The sequence below is a fragment of the Pipistrellus kuhlii genome, unplaced genomic scaffold, assembly GCF_014108245.1.
Source record: "Pipistrellus kuhlii isolate mPipKuh1 unplaced genomic scaffold, mPipKuh1.p scaffold_m20_p_8, whole genome shotgun sequence".
Lineage (NCBI taxonomy): Eukaryota > Metazoa > Chordata > Mammalia > Chiroptera > Vespertilionidae > Pipistrellus > Pipistrellus kuhlii.
In genome coordinates, this window is record NW_023425584.1 from 54,968,845 (window position 1) to 54,986,213 (window position 17,369).

At 37.7% G+C, this 17,369-nt stretch overlaps 1 protein-coding gene across 1 annotated transcript in view; it reads left to right on the forward strand.

The window, feature by feature from the left end:
• Positions 1 to 17,369, forward strand: part of MARCHF1 (membrane associated ring-CH-type finger 1) — a 230,119-nt gene that overhangs the window by 145,458 nt on the left and 67,292 nt on the right. The window contains exon 3 of the mRNA XM_036423927.2: positions 14,040 to 14,119. Coding sequence (XP_036279820.1) covers positions 14,040 to 14,119 — 80 coding nt within the window. The remainder of the gene's footprint in view (positions 1 to 14,039; positions 14,120 to 17,369) is intronic.

Here is a 17,369-nt window from a genome sequence, read left to right on the forward strand (position 1 = left end):
CGCACTTTTTCTAAGCCAGTGGTTATCCCTGGCAAAGAAACCTTCTCTGAAGGATACCACCCCCCACCACCAACAAAGGAGAGCAGGTTCCCTACAAAGTACAGCCTGGTAAAGGTCCACTTACAATTCAAACTATAAAAATACACAAGGTTAAAAACTCCATAAGGAAGAGTGGGTAGTATGTTGAAAACAAGAAAATAATAACAAAAAAAGATATTTTCTTATTTCAAGTGCAAATCCTCAAGATATAGATCATTTGACATTGAAAGCTGGCATTTGCAGCAATTGGTTATGTGACTCTGATTCTATACAAGTGCAGTTCACTCACCTACTAATGGACACAGACACCAGTTGGTGAGGGCATGAGTGGCAGGGTGGGCCATGGGGAGATTAGGACATATATGTAATGCATTATTAATCAATAAAGAAAAAGGAAAAAGAAAGAAGAAAAAATTAATGATTGAAGTAGACTAGAAACCAGTGTCTCTAATAATTAGTAAGTGGGTTGTACTACTTCAGCTATCCATTTTGTTTCATGGAGAGATCCACTCTGTTTTCTTGAGGTGGAAACTAGAGCGTGAACATTAAATAATTATATCATGGCACAATGGCAGAATCTGGTACAAACAAGGAGAGACTCCACGGGGTAGCATAAGAGGACCTTCAGTTAGCTATGTTTGAGAACAAATGCCGAGTTTGGGATTTTTGTTTGTTTTTACCATCGTGCACTTTAAAACTGGCTAAGGAATAACGATTTGCTTCTGAGGTTCTGTGGATGGACCCTCAAAGTTCAGCTGTGGGGACCAGAAAGCCTTAGCTTCTATGCTGCTGATGCCATTTATGTCCTTAAATATCTGTTTAAAATTTCACCAGATCAATCTCTTTGACAGATTAAGAAACCAAAAATATGGATTATTACCTATTATTTTCCCCAGTATCCTTTCTTTCATACAATATATTTTATTTATACTCTCTGCCTATAAATATCTCTTCCATTATTGCGTTAGGCATTCCAGTGGGCTTAAAGGAATTTAAGGTTAGAGTACTTAAATTCCAAAACTACTCCAGGAAAATGTTCCTTTAATAAGATGTAAGTCAATATGTGGCCTCTGGTAGCCTATTTCAGGGCAGAAAATTTATTTGTTTTAATAGAATATCCAGTCTAATGGAGCATATTGTTATCAAAGAAAAACACATTCTCAGAAATGTGCTGAAACAGGTACATAATTTACCAGAAATGAAGTTAAATTCAGAATATTCTGGAAAAATGAGCCACATGAGGCTTGAATCTTGTGTTATGCATTTAACTTAAATAGCTTTGTTTGCCTTTTACAGCCATGGTGATTTTAGAAAAGCCAAAAATATAGTCACATTGGAAAAGGGGCTACAGTGAACTCCTGCTTTTATATGCGTCTTTCCTACAATGGGATTTGTAACAATACTTTAGAGTATAATGCAGGGAGACATTTTTTAAATTGTTATAATTGTATGTTTGCATGTTTTTCTTTACTTTGCCAAAACATCTAAGCTCCTACTATCTCCCCCCCCCCACCCCCAACCATTCTTCTGTGAGTTGCCATTTAGTACTAGGGCTGTAATTTCAATATATACTCATTGTGGTTTTATGTTTCCTCTCTTTTATTCTCCATGATAATTTTCAGCTCTTTCATTAAATTTATTTTACCTATAACATTACATATTTTCTCTTCTCTCAAACTTTTTTGAAAATAACTGTCAATGAAGGTGGCCATTTGGGCTTTTCCCCATGGATTTTTACTTTTACTATAAGCCAGGTTTATATAAACTTTCTGTAAATGACCAGATAGTAAATATTTTTCAGCTTTGTAGGGCACATAATATATTATAACCACTAAAGTTTGCCATTGGCTGAAACCGGTTTGGCTCAGCACTAGAGCGTCGGTCTGCAGACTGAAAGGTCCCATGTTCGATTCTGGCCAAGGGCATGTATATTGGTTGCGGGCACATCCCCAGTAGGGGGTGTGCAGGAGGCAGCTGGTCGATGTTTCTCTGTCATTGATGTTTCTAGCTCTCTATCTCTCTCCCTTCCTCTCTGTAAGAAAATCAATAAAATATATTAAAAAATAAAAAAATAATAATAAATAAAGTCTGCCATTGTAGTGTGAAAGCAGCCATAGATAATATGTATATGATTGAGCTTGGCTATATCCAATAAAATATTGCTTTTATAAGCAGTATTTTATTGGATATAGCCAAGCTGTATTGGAAATGGCAGTTTGTTGATGCCTGCTATAAACTGTAGACTCACAAAATAAGTAAAATCTTCACCATTAACTAGAAAACATGCAAAAAATGCCACAAGGTGGCCACCACAAGATGGCTGCCACAAGATGGCCACCACAGGATTGCCAGCAGTGAAGGCCAGTTTGGGGGATCAGGCTGGTAGGAGAGGGCAGTTAGGGGATAATAGGCTGTCAAGGGAGGGCAGTTGGGGGTGACTGGACTTGCAGGGGAAAGCAGTTGGCGGGGGAGAACCAGGCCTGCAGAGGAGGAGAGTCAGGAGCAACCAGGCCAGCAGGGGAGGGCAGTTGAGGATAAGATCAGGCTGGCAGGAGAGGGCAGTTGGGGGCAATCAGGCAGCAAGGGAACAGTTAGGCGTTAATCAGGCCAGCAGGGGAGAGATTAGGGGATAATTGGGCTGGCAGGAAGAAGCAGTTAGGGGCAATCAGGCAGGCAGGTAGGTAAGTAGTTAGGAGTCAGCAGTTCTAGATTGTGAGAAGGATGTCTGACTGGTCCCAAACTGGAGAGAGTGCAGACTGGGCTGAGGGACACTTCCCCACATACACACACACCAGTGCATGAATTTAGTGCACCAGATCTCTAGTATATGATAAATTCATAGAATGGGCCCTTGATTTATCAGAAGGAATATATATTAAAACCTTTGGTAAAACCCAGATTTGTGAATATAACAAGAGTTAATTTCAGCCCTAGCTGGTTTGGCTCAGTGGATAGAGTGTTGGCCTGCAGACGGAAGGGTCTCAGGTTTGATTCCAGTCAAGGGCACATGCCTGGGTTGCTGGCTCAGTGCCCAGTAGGGGCCATGCAGGAGGCAGCCAATCAATGATTCCCTTTCATCACTGATGTTTCTATATTTCTCTTTCTCTCTCTTCCTTTCTGAAATCAATAAAATATATATATATTTTTTAAAGAGTTAACTTCCATTAGAAACCTCTTTTTTCCCCCTACAAATATCCATCATTTTTTATACTATTATCAGTCCTAATAACAAAATTACAGGAATTGTAATAACTTCAGTTCTTTGTTCTCCCAAACAGTATTATTACTTGATTTCCCTATGCTTCATCAACCAAAGTTAAACTATCATTTTCTTCTTCAAAAGTGACAGTTTTTATGAAGTAACAACTCAGATGTTAAGGAATATATTTTAGATTCTTATAGCAGACACTATTTAGAAATTAACATGTAGAAAATGCAAGAATGACATATTATGACATTAAACAAATGTATTGTATTTGTCAGATGCTAAAAATGACATTAAAGACAACTCAGGGATTGCACTTATAGGCTGACATGATAATGAGATTTTGTGTTAAAACCATAAAAATGCAAATTATACATGAAAGAAGTATGAAAACTGAGACTAATATTGTAGTGTTTTTACATTCTCTTGTCTTAATTGCCCATTTGTACCCCTTTGGCATTTTAAATAGGTAAATAAACATTCCCTTTGATATAGATAATATGATTTTAATGAATAAAGTTTGACCCTAATAATTAGCTCAAATATTGTATTATTACTCTAAAGATCTATCAGTCAACTATTCCAAAACTAAATGTGTTTTTGATTATATAAAATGCCAGTAATCTTGTATAAAAATCCAATGTGTGCAGTCACTTAGAAGTTGGCAAGCTGTTTAATTTGGGGGATGTAATATAAAGTGGCAACTCAGGCATTAAATATACTTTTTGTCATTTGCTGAAGTGAATTTTTTATAAACTTAGGAAAATTATGATTGGACTTACTTGAAAAATTTTTCAGGCAAAAATTATCTATAGCTTTGGCCCATGGTGTTGAAATTTGAGATCATAACTGTCCTTTTCTCTGAACACACTTAAGTGCACCTCAGAAGCTTCTTCTGATAGCTCTCAGTCCTATGTGTATATACATCTTTGATTAATTTTCTTGTGGTTATTTGCTGGCCTTTTATTTAGACAGACATTTTGAATATATTTATATATATTCCCCAACAAATGTATACGTACTTTAACAGCTCAATTTTGCAAATGAAATGTTCTAGTATTTTAATAAACAGTGCCTTTAAAATTATTCAAAGTGTATGTATAGATGGATAGATGGATAGATTAATAATAGATAGATATAGATAGATAGATAGATAGATAGATAGATACATACATACATACATACATACATATATGCATACATACATAGATACATAGATACATAGATAGATACTGGGAGACACAGTATATATAACATATTAACTCATCTGTAGCTTTTTTTCTAAAGTCCTGAATTAAGCCAGATAGTAGAGAGTAGTTTAGATCCCATATTTTGCTCTTCTGTATGGCTGCTTTTCATTGGTATATTCTAAATAAATCCAGGCCTCCTTGTTTCCAATTTAAGTCCTGTGTCAACACAAAATATCATTCAAAAGATATGCAGTTCCAGTTCTGAAAGCACTGGTGAACTTTTATATGGGTTTCCTTGGAGTGGTCTATGGATTAGAGGCAGAAGTGAAGTTGAAGCTGGAATCAGGGCAAAGAGCACAAAGCAAGGATTCCTAAAAGATCCTTTATCTTTATCCCCTAAACTTAGACTCTTTCATTTAAACAGTGGCTCCTCTTCATCTCAACCACAAATCTCCTAAAGCTGTTCTCAGCTCTCAGTCACTCTGTTCTTACCCCATCTCCTTATTGGATCTTATTTATTTCTTTTTCTGACTTCCTTTGAAGAGACATCGATCCCCACCTCTTATTCACTGGGTCACTGTCTGCTATTCAGATCTCATGAAGACCTGGCAGAAAAGCAGTGAAGATTTTAAAAAGGAGAAGGTAGAGGAAGGAGCTAAGAATACTTTATAATGAGCACAATAATGAATTTCAAGCACATGTGCATTATTATTTTCTGATAGTAAAATGTCAAAGTGAAAGTTTTCCTGAGGCACTGGGTTTTACTTTGACCTTATTCCATTGGAAAATAATAATGGGTAGCATGTGTTTGGAACTCAGGATTGTATTCATAATAAAAATCGTGTTGAGCAATAAAATATTCATCATTATTTCACTCAGACAGAAACATTCTTTTTGGTCTCACAACCAGCAATTGTGCTTTTCCTAATGGTTCACTTTGTTTTTATCTTATGGAAAGTACATGTGATTCTTTGTATCTGGGACTAGAGAACTTAGAACTTCATTTGGCTTACTGCTATAGCCAGTGTACCCAAAGGTATGTATATCATCTTTTCTACTCTCAGTTCTTCTTTACCCTATTGTCTTCTTACATTTAAAAACAAATTAGTTGTGGTTAAAATACACATAACATAAAATGTGCTATATTGACCAATTTTAAGTGTACAAGTTCAATAGTTTTAAGGACATTCACAATCTCTAGAACTCTTTATCTTGCAAAACTGAAACTAAATAATAACACACACACACACTATTCCACAGCCCCTGGCAACCACCATTTTACTTCTGTCTCTATAAATTTGACTACTTCAGGTATCCTATATAATAAAGAGTTAATATGCGAATTGACCATTGCTTCAACACACAAGATGGCCACCCTCATGTGGACACAAGAAGACAACCACTAGATGGCCAGCAGGGGAAGGCAGATGTGGGCATTCAGGCCAGTGGGGAAGGACAGTTAGGGGTGATCAGGCCATCAGGGGAGGGCAGTTAGAGGTGACTAGACTGGCAATCGGGCTGGCAGGGGAGCAGTTAGGTGTCAGTCAGCCTGCAGGGGAGTGATTAAAGGGTGATCAGGCTGGCAGGCAGAAGCAGTTAGGGCCAATCAGGCAAGCAGGCAGGCAGGCGAGTGGTTGAGAGCCAGCAGTCCTGGATTGTGAGAGGGATGTCCCAAATTGGAGAAAGTGCAGGCTGGGCTGAGGGAGACCCCCCGGCCCCTATGCACGAATTTCATGCACCAGGCCTCTCTTCTCATATATAAGTGGAATCATACAGCATTTGTCCTTTTGTGTGTCCGGCTTATATCACTTAGCATAGTGTTTTCAAGGTTTATGCGTATTGTAGGATGTGTCAGAATTTCCTTGTTTTTTAAGGCTGGAAAATATTCTATTTTATTCCATAATTTGCTTATTCATTCATCCATTGATGGACAAAGGGTTGCTTCCACATTTCCACGTTTTGATTACTGTGAATAATCTTATTAGGAACTATCGTATATTCTAAATCATTTATCTTCAGTAAAATGCAAATTAAAGCCACAAGCACATGCCACTACACACCCATTAGAATGACCCAGCGATCCCACTTCTGGGAATATATCCTAAGAATCCCTAAACACTAATCATAAATAATATATGCAGCCCCATGTTCCAAACAGCACTATTTATAATAGCTAGTAAGATCTGGAAACAGCCCAAGTGCCCATCAGTTGATGAATGGATAAAAAGGAGTTCTAGAGAAACACTTGAATGTGATGGTAGGATAATACTGTTAGACATTATAACTAGAGAAATACCAGGGAAGCTCCCAGGAGACAGTGAGTTCTGCTACTGACCAAGCAGGGGCTGGATGATCACCTCCTGAGAGTGCTATAAATGGGGTCATAGTGTCCACTGATGTGAGGCCAAGTCTTCTCTATGGAGTTCTCTGTAGCCCTGAGATTGCATAAATATATTTCCTAAATTTATCTCTTGTAATCATTAAGTGTCATTTTCACAAACAAAAAGTGACTTTTGACAGTTTGGGGCTTATTTTCTCTTCCTTCGAGCCAGTTTTAGCTTTCATTTAATATTTAATTCTTCAACATGTTATCCATGAACTACTGCTGAAATTAATGAAGACTTTAAAAAAAAGAAAGCTTCTGCAATAGAAGTTCCCATCTGACGTTCCAGAATCATTCTTCAGGAGGCGTTGTTAATGTAATATTAAATAAGAGAAGCCATTTGTAAATGATTGTGTGTGATTATTTTTTGTCACACCCATAACATATACCGAGCTCCCCGCAATTGGTAAGGGCAACAGGAGGCAAGAGCTTTGGCGTCTTTGAAACAGTAATTAATTTTCAGAATACCGAGGCTAATTGGCAATAGTTAACATTGCCCCCAGAGCGCAATCATGGTCTGGATGCCAAAGAGACAAGTTGTCTTGAGTTGCCTATAAATGGATTCTCAGAAAACCTAATTTGAAATTACTGCCTTTAATTATATGGCGGATATAAATAACTTTGATAAAATTACTGCAGCTGGCCTCCTGTTTGTTTTCCCATTTGAATGCACTGTACAATGTAATCATCTGAAATAAACATCCATTACAAAGAATGCTGTATTTCAAAGAATATATTATTCTGCTCATCCAGTCAATTGTTATTTTCCCCTTCCTAAACACATTTCAATCTTGCACCTATTAAAGGGATGAGCAAATTACCAAACTCTCATAATGTGCCAACTTGCAAATTAAAACAATTCATTGTTACTGAATAGGGCCATGCATTTAAGAAATTTTAGTTTCTTTTTATTCTCAATTATTATGTTTTTCTTTTAAACAGACTCTGCCAGCTTCAAAATTGGTGGAAGACATATTCTTCTTTATATAATATAGTTATGTCACTTCCTCAACAAGAATCCCTATCTTGAAAAGAAAACGAAAGATATATCTTTAAGCTGATGTGTTTTTAAACTCCAAAGTCCAAGAAAAGGCCTCAAGTATTATATAAAATTTGGCCTCCATTCATTTATTTTGTTATTGCGCAGAACTGCCTCCTTTGTAGAGGAAAGGGGAAGCCTCTTTCATCTTGGGTCACTGGATGTGATTGTCATCTTTATCTCTACTGCAATCAGGACAGGATTTACCAAGGTCAATTCAACTCAGTCCAACTATTACCAAACACAGTTCAACCCCACAGCCCTGTATTAGCTACTTGATACATATAAGTAACTCTGAAGATTTCCAAACTGAAAAGACATGGCCTCTCTTATAAATCTGGTAGGGAAGCAAAAAATAATAATAATAATAATAATAATAATAATAATAATAACTGTAGAATGTCCTGGCAGTTTGGAAATGATCAGACAGGAATATAGCTGATAAAATGAAAGCTAGAACAAGAGTGATGCCAGCAGAAAAGTTTTAAAAAGGCTCCTGGTGTTCAAAATGGCTGTGCATAAAGGTGGAAAAACTAACTGGGCCTTGAGGAAAATTCCAAGACTTTTATATTGCTACTTTCTTCACAGAGAAAGGCATGGAAAGAAAAGTATGCGACATACTGGTGATAACAAATAAGCTAGAAATATAAAAGTGAGATTTGGGAATTTAGAAAACACTTTGCTCTATCAAAAAAAAAAATCAAATTTTCAGGAATATTACCATTGGAGTCTCAGGGAAAAAAAAGAAGAAAAAAAGGTAATGTGAAACTTTAAGTAGAATAATGTCCCATTTGACTTAAGCCAATAATTTCAGACCTTAATTTTGGATACATTTAGTCACTCACTAGGGCAGCTTTTAAGAACACAGATCATCAGGTTTGGTGCCTTGAGTCCCATTCCTCAGAGATTCTAAAATTAGACCCAGCAAGAGGTATTAAAAACAAAAACAAAAACAAAAACTTCCCTGTGATTCTAATTTTCATCCAAGATTAAGAATCATTGACTTAAGGCTGTTATGTGTTTTCTCTTTGGATGAGGGGATACCATTGAGTTGATATGTGTGGATAAAAGATGATTTGTTCAGAATGAATAAAAAAATTCTCATAATCCAAGGTTACTATTCTTTATAACTCTTGGACATGCTACAAAGCACTTAACTGATCAATGATTTTATGATATCCTTCTAACAATCCTTTTATGTGGATGTCATATTGGCTATACATAGTTGAAGAGGGAAATGGAGTTCAAAGAGACTAAACAAGCAATGATTTTATCACTTAAATTGTTGTTAGTTTTTTCGTTTGTTTTTAATCTTCTCACCTCCCAATGTGCCTTCTTTACAGTCTGGAAATGAGTTACTACACAGCAGCCACAACTGGCAGAAAACTAGGTGCCTGAGAAGAGCAGTGATGTAGTGTCTCACCCTTTAGAAGGCAGGGAAGAGAGCCAGGTCCCTGGTAATTAGTCTAGTGAATAATTGCATTGAATACATTTCAAGTTATTCTTGGATGTGTCTCGGATTTTTTATGCTACACATTCTTATATAAATCAATAATTTATGCATAGGTGTTCAGATTATTTTGACAAAATAATGAAGTAATGAAGTGGGGGGAAAAAATCTCATGTGTCATGATTCTTGGCATTAATAGGTGTCATTTATAACATCACTAGAGGCCTTGTGCATGAAAATGCCCTCAGCCTGGCCTGCCCCCTCTCACAGTCTGGGGGTCCTCAGGGGCAGGAGGTGACCCGGCGATTAAGGGAAGGAGACACCCACCCCCATCACACCTCTGCTGCTGCCACTGCCAGCAGCACAAGTGTGGGCGGGCCCTGGTTCCCTGAGCCTTGGGCAACTCTGGGCAGCTAGGCTGCCGCCATCAGAGACTTGCCTGTGCCTTGGGCTGGCCATGGTCATCTGGGGATTTAGAGGGTTGGGGGACTCTGGAGGAAGGTGTGTAGAGTGGCCAGACCCTCCTCGGGGTGGGCCCAGCTGTGCCACGCTCCTGTTGCCCCAACGGGGACTGAGGGGACTGGATGACACCATCTTGTGGCTGTGAAGGTTGCCATATTTGAGGGTGTGACAGTCAATTAGCATATCCCCTCCTTATTGGCTATGGGTATAATAAGGCTGCTGTCTTTGTGAGAGTGTGAGGGTCAATTAGTATATTCCTCCTTTATTAGATAGGATTAGTATTATTAAAATTAAATATTTTAAATGTTACAGAAATGTGTAAGTTTCTCATAATTTTATCTCTCAAAGGTAATCACTGCTAATGTTTGGATGTATACTTCTCCAAATGTGTAAAATTCATATGATAACATGCATCATGAAAGCATTATTTACCCCCACATGAGATTATACTATTTACTATTTTGAGACTTGACTTTTCACATAAAAATATATCCTACAAGTGTGTGTGTGTGTGTGAGATTGTGTGTATGCGTGTGGTGTATCTCATTTCATTGAATGGCTTTTGTATTCATTGTAGGTAACTAAACATTTGGGGTTTTTTGTTTTTGTTTTTGTTTTTCTAATTTCTGGCTGTTAACAAACAATGTTATAATGAACATTCTTGTTATAATGAAAATATCTTTGGGCAACTGTGCAAGTGTTTTAGCAAAATTGATTCTTATGATTAGAATTTCTGAATTGAATAGCATAAACATTTTCTGTTTTAATAGAGTTTACTAAATTGCCTTTGAACAAGTTGTGCCAATTTACAATGATGTACTTGAGCAATATATGGCCACGCTTGGGCTCCCACAACTCAGTACACTGGGTTTTATCAATCTTTAAAAGGTGCTGATCTGATCCGTGAAAGTAAATACCATTGTTAACTGAATTTGCATTTGTTTGCTCATTATTAAAATTGAGCATCTTTTTTATATCTGGCTTTGGCCATGTGAAATTCCTTCTCTGAGAACTGTCTGTGTGTTTTACTCATTTTTTGCAATTCTTCTTCCTTACTTTGTAAAAGATCTCTGAATACTAGAGAAAGTAGCTGTTTGGCTATCAGTTCTGTATCTTCCAAATCTCAGTTGCCAATGTGATCTTTCTAGTGCCCAGATTTAATCATTTCCATTTGCTGCTGTGTATCTGTCAATTTGTTTGAGGATATAACCCAAACATTTCTATGTGATAAACAGTACAACAGTCTACTCTTTTATCCTTATTTTGTATTACTTTCATTCATTGCCTTCCCTCCAGTCGTAACAAAACTCCTGTGTTCCCCAAACAAGCCACACTCTTTCTACTCTGTGTGCTTCTACACCCTTCTCTCTGCCTGGACTGCCCTCCGCCATTTTAGAGGTCAGGTGTCATCTCCTTTGTGACGTCTACTTTAAGCCTCTGCTCCATTCAGCATCAGGTGTCCATCCTTCACCAGAATTCCATCTCTAGGACTCAGGATATACTAGACCAGTGGTCGGCAAACCGCAGCTCATGAGCTACATGAGGCTCTTTGGCCCTTGAGTGTGGCTCTTCCACAAAATACCACAGCCTGGGTGAGTCTATTTTGAAGAAGTGGCATTAGAAGAAGTTTAAGTTTAAAAAAAATTGACTCTCTCTGTTGACTAATGAGTTTGCCAACTACTGTACTACACTATTAAAATGACCTGTTCATTAACATCTCTTTTCCACTAAATAAGAAGCCCCCTCAGGATACCATCTATTTCTTTATTCCAAGAACTTATCATTGAATCTTTACATAATACACTCTTAATTCATGTTTGCTGAGCAAGTGAATCAAACAAAAGTGACACCAGCTAGGATTAATTTTATATCAGTCATCTGGTCAAATAGAGTTCAGTCTTAACTCTGGCCTTTTCCAGCTTCTAGAAGCCATCTGATTTCTTCAGGTAAGGGACCCCTTCATCTTTAAAAACAGCAATATAGCATCTTCCCTTCTCTCTGACCACTGCTCTTATCCTTACATTCTCATTCTCTCTCTCTCTCTCTCTCTCTCTCTCTCTCTCTCTCTCTCTCTCTCTCTCTCTCTCATTCTAACTCTTCTGCCTTTGCCTTATAAGGTTCTTTGTGATTGCATTGGGCCCACCAAGATAATCCAGGACAATTTCCCCATCTCAGAATAATTAACTTCCTCATATCTACAAAATTGTAAAGTGCCTTTAGGATATATACTCGCAAATTCCAGGAATTCAGATGTTAACATCTTGGTATTGGTGTTTAGGGGAGGTTTGGGTTGCAATATTATTCAATCTACCATGCCTCCTCTTAAAAGTTGTTCTGATATTGATATTAGTTTATCTTTCTATGGATCCCACAATATCTCAAATATGGAAATTTTTGGAACAACTTTGAAACTTGGGATTAATTTTTCTACCTTCACTGTTACTTTTTTGGTGGCAAAATTATGTATTTAATCTGATAGTCAGACTGACCTAAATCTGGTACTAGTACTTCCTTGGTTTCATCCTTTGTAAAGGAGAAGTGTATTGCTAGGTGGATAAGAACAGATGAAGGAGCAAGATTCCTCATTCCAACCTCTGCTCTAATAGCTATTAGTAAGAAATAGCACCAATTTCTCAGTTTCTTCATCTGGAACATAGAGATAATTATAATATTACTGAAACTGGTTTGGCTCAGTGGATAGAGTGTTGGCCTGAAAGGTCCCAGATTTGATTACAACCAAGGGCATGTACCTTGGTTGTGGGCACATCCTCAGTAGTGGGTGTGCAGGAGGCAGCTGATCAATGTTTCTCTCTCATCATTGTTTCTAACTCTCTATCCCTCTCCCTTCCTTTCTGTAAAAAAAATCAATAAAATATATTAAAAAAATAAATAATTATAATATTTACTACATACATTTCTTATATTAATAAGAGAACAAATATAAATTATTTAAAACAGTGCCCTACCTGGTTTGGCTCAGAGAATAGAGTGTTGGAAGGGTCCTAGGTTTGATTTCAGCCAAGGGCACATGACAGGGTTGTGGGTTCAAACCCCAAAAGGGGGAGTGCAAGAGGCAGCTGATCAATGATTCTCTCTCATCATTGATACTTCTACTCACTCTCCCTGTCCTTTCCTCTCTGAAATAAAATATATTTTAATTACTTAAAACAGTGGTTGGCATATAATCTTCACTCAAAACTGTTATTATTTCCCACTTGAGAGATTATTATAAGAGTTAAAGAGAGTAGAAAATGCCACACCACAATGCAGGGCACACAGTAAATTCTCAATACACTCTAGATTTCTTTTAAAGATTTTTTATAGATTTTTAGAGACAGGGGAAGGGAGAGGAAGAGAGAGAGAGAGAAAAAAACACTCATTAATGTGAGAGTGGAATATCAATTGGCAGCTTCCTTCCGGGGATTGAGCTTGCAACCTGGGTATGTGCCCTGACCAGAAATTGAACCATCAAACTTTTGGTGCATGGAGCAATGTCCAACCATCTGAGCAACACCAGCCAGGGCTACACTCTAGCTTTTTATTAATCATCATCTGTATTAAATACAACAGGTTGAAAATAGAGTGAAGCAGTGTGGAGTTTAGTGAAATGTATTTAATTTTGTGCCAATAATCTGAATTGTTTCAGGCTCTCTTATTCTTAAAATCAGTATGGTCACAGCGTTAAAAGATATGAAAGGTCAATAATGTTGTGACAGATGGATTTTACTAGTTTCTATGAGATAACTGCATGCCTTTAAATATTAGTGTTTTCAAATATATTAGTGTTTTCAAATATATTATCTCATGGGGCCTGGTTGTGACAATGTCAACTCCATGCAATATCTAGCAATCTAATGGCTATTTGATTATTTAGGTTTTTCTAGATTATTATCTTTATCCTTGTCATATAATAGCCTTTATGCCTTTATATCATAGGATAATCAGGTGTTCCTCATTTGCTTCCAAAGCAAATTGAGTCATTCCACTCAAATGTTTACAGTAAGTAGAATAGAAACTTATAGAATCATCTTCCTCTCTCATAAATGAAGCAACAGCAAAGTGGTAGAGCTTCTCAACTGTTTCAAGTTCCTCAAATAAGTTTTACTTTTGCAAAACAGACTTCTAACTTCCCACATTCCGTGAGCTGTGTTATAGTCAACATGACTTGCAGCCACGTTTGTTGTAATTTTTTAAATATGTGGAAAAAAAGAAAGATATCAACCATGTATTACCTTAACCAAGAGGCCAAATTATCTAACTTGTTTCTCCAGGCAAGCAGCACGACCACAGGGACAGCTCCCAGGAGCCAGTCAAGATTGTCTGTCTGTCCATCCACTCAGGACATTTGCAGGTAAGTGCTCATCAAATGATTCTACTCAACGTTTTTCAGACCAGTGTTTTGTATTCTTATTTTACATTCTGACTGTGTGGCTCTTGCTTCTGCCTTATGTAGGCCATGGATAATTTATACTGACTTAATTTTTTTTTCCTTTGGTGCATTTTCTTTATTTGATCTTTATTTACCAACTTCTGGTCCATGCTATCATTTTCATTATTCTCTCTCTGTTTTCCCATGGCTTTCTGTCCATTCCCATTTTCCATTCTTTGCCTATTGCTTTGTCTAGATCTGCCATCTTGCATAACATGTCAAAAGATGCTTTTGAGCAATGCAACCCTGTCATAGTGCTAAGCCCTGTTAGGAAGAAGTCTGGTAAGAAATCAGTAAAACAAAGGCCTACCAGGAGGAGAATGGTCTCTAAGAGATAAGAGAGTGCAGATGAACAAATAAAAGGGAGAAGAAATTATTTCCAATTCCAGATCTCAAGCCCCAGGTGGACTGAGCTTTGTGATTCCTCAGATTCATCTCACATAGATGAGAGTACTTGGGTGCAGGCAAAAAGAAGAGCCCAAATGAAATTCCAACTGTTGCAAAGAAGGAGAAATAATAATAAATCATGTGGAAGTTTGGATGGGTCTTCTGCTCCTAATGGAATTAATCTGGTAAATTAGGAATCCAAAGGTAACAAGCAACAAGAACTGAGTGAATGAGAGAGTTGCTCTTTAAACCTCTGCAGAAGAAAAAGCCCCTGAGACCAAGAGTGCAGTCTTTTCCTGCCTAGAGGACCCTATGAGATTAAGAGATCCTCAAGGCACCATGAAGAAAACAAAGGCAGATACCACCACAGGGATCTACAGTTCTTGCATAGTCTTAGGCAAAATGAGGCAATCAAGAAAAGATTTTCAGAAACAGATTCCAGCACTGAAATATTGGCAGTAACAGAAGGTGGCAAGTCTGAGTGATGCAGGGTTCCAGGTGAATGACTCCTGACTCCTGCCAGCTACCATGATGGGTCTGATAATTTAAAATTATGCAGGTCAGTCACTATAGAGTAAGAATTGATGCCATGCAAATGCTTTTCTTTCTACTGTGAGCTATGTGTGTGTTTGACACCTAGCCTTAATGCATAACATTTATTCATGCTGTTGTCTGGTGGATATAAGATGGTAAAATGAGAAAGGGTGCATCTGAGAAGAACAATAGAATTAGATTTCCCCTTTTTCCTCTTGTTAATTAAATAAGGTTCAGCCTAGTAAAGGGACTGACAAACCAGTTAGTCTTGAACCCATTCTAGTTAAGACAAGACTAATAGAGGGAATATGAGTGAGAGCATAGGAAGCCTTCGATTCTTCAGTGTAAATAGGAATGGACAGAAAGCCATGGAGGGGCAAGGGTGGTAGTGACAAGAACCGAGAGATGGAGAGAGGCATGCAAAACATGCTAAGGGATTTAAAGAGAAATGACTAACTATTAGCACCACAATAGGAAAAAATATTCAAGGAAAGGGGTTTTTTAAGTCGGGATTTTGTACCAGAAAAATCTCCTCCACAGTTGGTGCTAATTTGTTCTCTAAATGTTTGATTCAGTTGGGTAATTTAAGACTGAAAGGACACAGAAAGGACACAGGTCCTGGACATACCAGTGTGGGTTGCTGGAGTTTGCAGGGAAAGAGACCACACTGACTGTACTGAAAGGTCTCAAACATGCAGGCATTTCATAGCTGTAAAGCTGCTTTCTTGCACTTTTTACCCAACTGGACTACATTTTTGTAGCTTACTCACTTAAGCCTTCATTGTGCATCAGGTTTTATTCTAGGCTTGAAAATACCATAATGCCTGAGGTTTGCACAGTTTCTGACATCATAACTTACAGCCAGAGGAGGATAACAGACACAAAACTCTTTCAGAGTTATATATAATTATGACTGTGATGAGGAACATGATAACACAACAAGGAAGCTTTATATATTCTGGGAGATCAGAGAAGAACTTCCTTAAGGAAGTGACAAGCTGACCATGGCTCAAAGGCTGACAGGCATTGATCAAGGAAAGAACCCAAGGAGACCATCCAGGGAGAGTGCCACTATGAAGCCAGGATGAGGGAAGAAGTTTAGCAAGCCAGGGAGTTGAAAGCTGGCTGTCCTAGCCAGGGGTTGGGGAGTGACAAGAACTGAGAAATGGAGATAGGCATGCAAAACATGCTAAGGGATTTAAAGAGAAATAACATCATTTGACTTGTATGTTAATGAGAGTTTCTTGTAATCTTTTGAATATGATTTAAGTGTGGCTTGGCTAAAATGTTGGTGGATAGAATAAAACACTCTTTCCAGTCTAGACTAAGAGATCCCACTTGCAACCATCTGTTGCCATTTTCCCAAACCTTCTTCCAACATAATTTAATGAAAGACAGTCAGAGAAGCTGGTTGTAGGCTTAATGATAATTGGAGAAAAAAGTAATGTTTGCAATTAAAGTTGTAGTGGATGGTTCTCAACTTAAAAACACTTATCTGAAGGAACATTTTCAAAGACAGGATATTTCACTTAGATTTCTATTAATGAAAGTGAGATCAATGGGCCTATTTTCTTGCTGTGAGTTATCATCAAAATATACCTACTAAGCAAATACTAAGGACAGCATATTATACTAGATGCTGAGGCTAAAAAGTGACAAAAGACTTGATTCTTCCTGTAAGTGGCCTATTATCTATTAGGAGAAATTGAACACACACCTAAAAAGATGGAAGTTCAAAGCAGTTCAGGATGAATTTAAGAAGAGGAATACTGCAAGCATTTGAAGAAAGGAAACTTGCTGAGAGCTGGAACAATCTGGAAACCCCCTAAGAAGGGGGGTTATTGGGACTGAGAAAATAGAATTCAGTTTGGCAAAGATGTATGGATGGCATTCCAGGCACTCAGGGCCGGGGAAATACCATGAGCTCAGACTGGGATGCGGGAATGACTCCATGCACTTAAAAATGTTGTGTGACTTTTTGTGACTAGTTTGGAAGGTTTGCATAGATAGATGAAAACTAAACTTTTTAAAAGAGACATTATAAACAAAACATGCATATCCTTCCAAGGAGTTTAATTCTATTCTGGAGTCTTATTTTCAAACTGCCTCTTGGTGCCAAGGAGGCGGCTTGGAAAGTTGAGGACAGAGTTAGAGGATTGGATTGTACTTCCTTTAGCCCATCTTCAGCCAGAGAAGTTTCATGACAATCTCTCTTAGATAATGGGGTTCCACATCGTATTTCTTTAAGGAG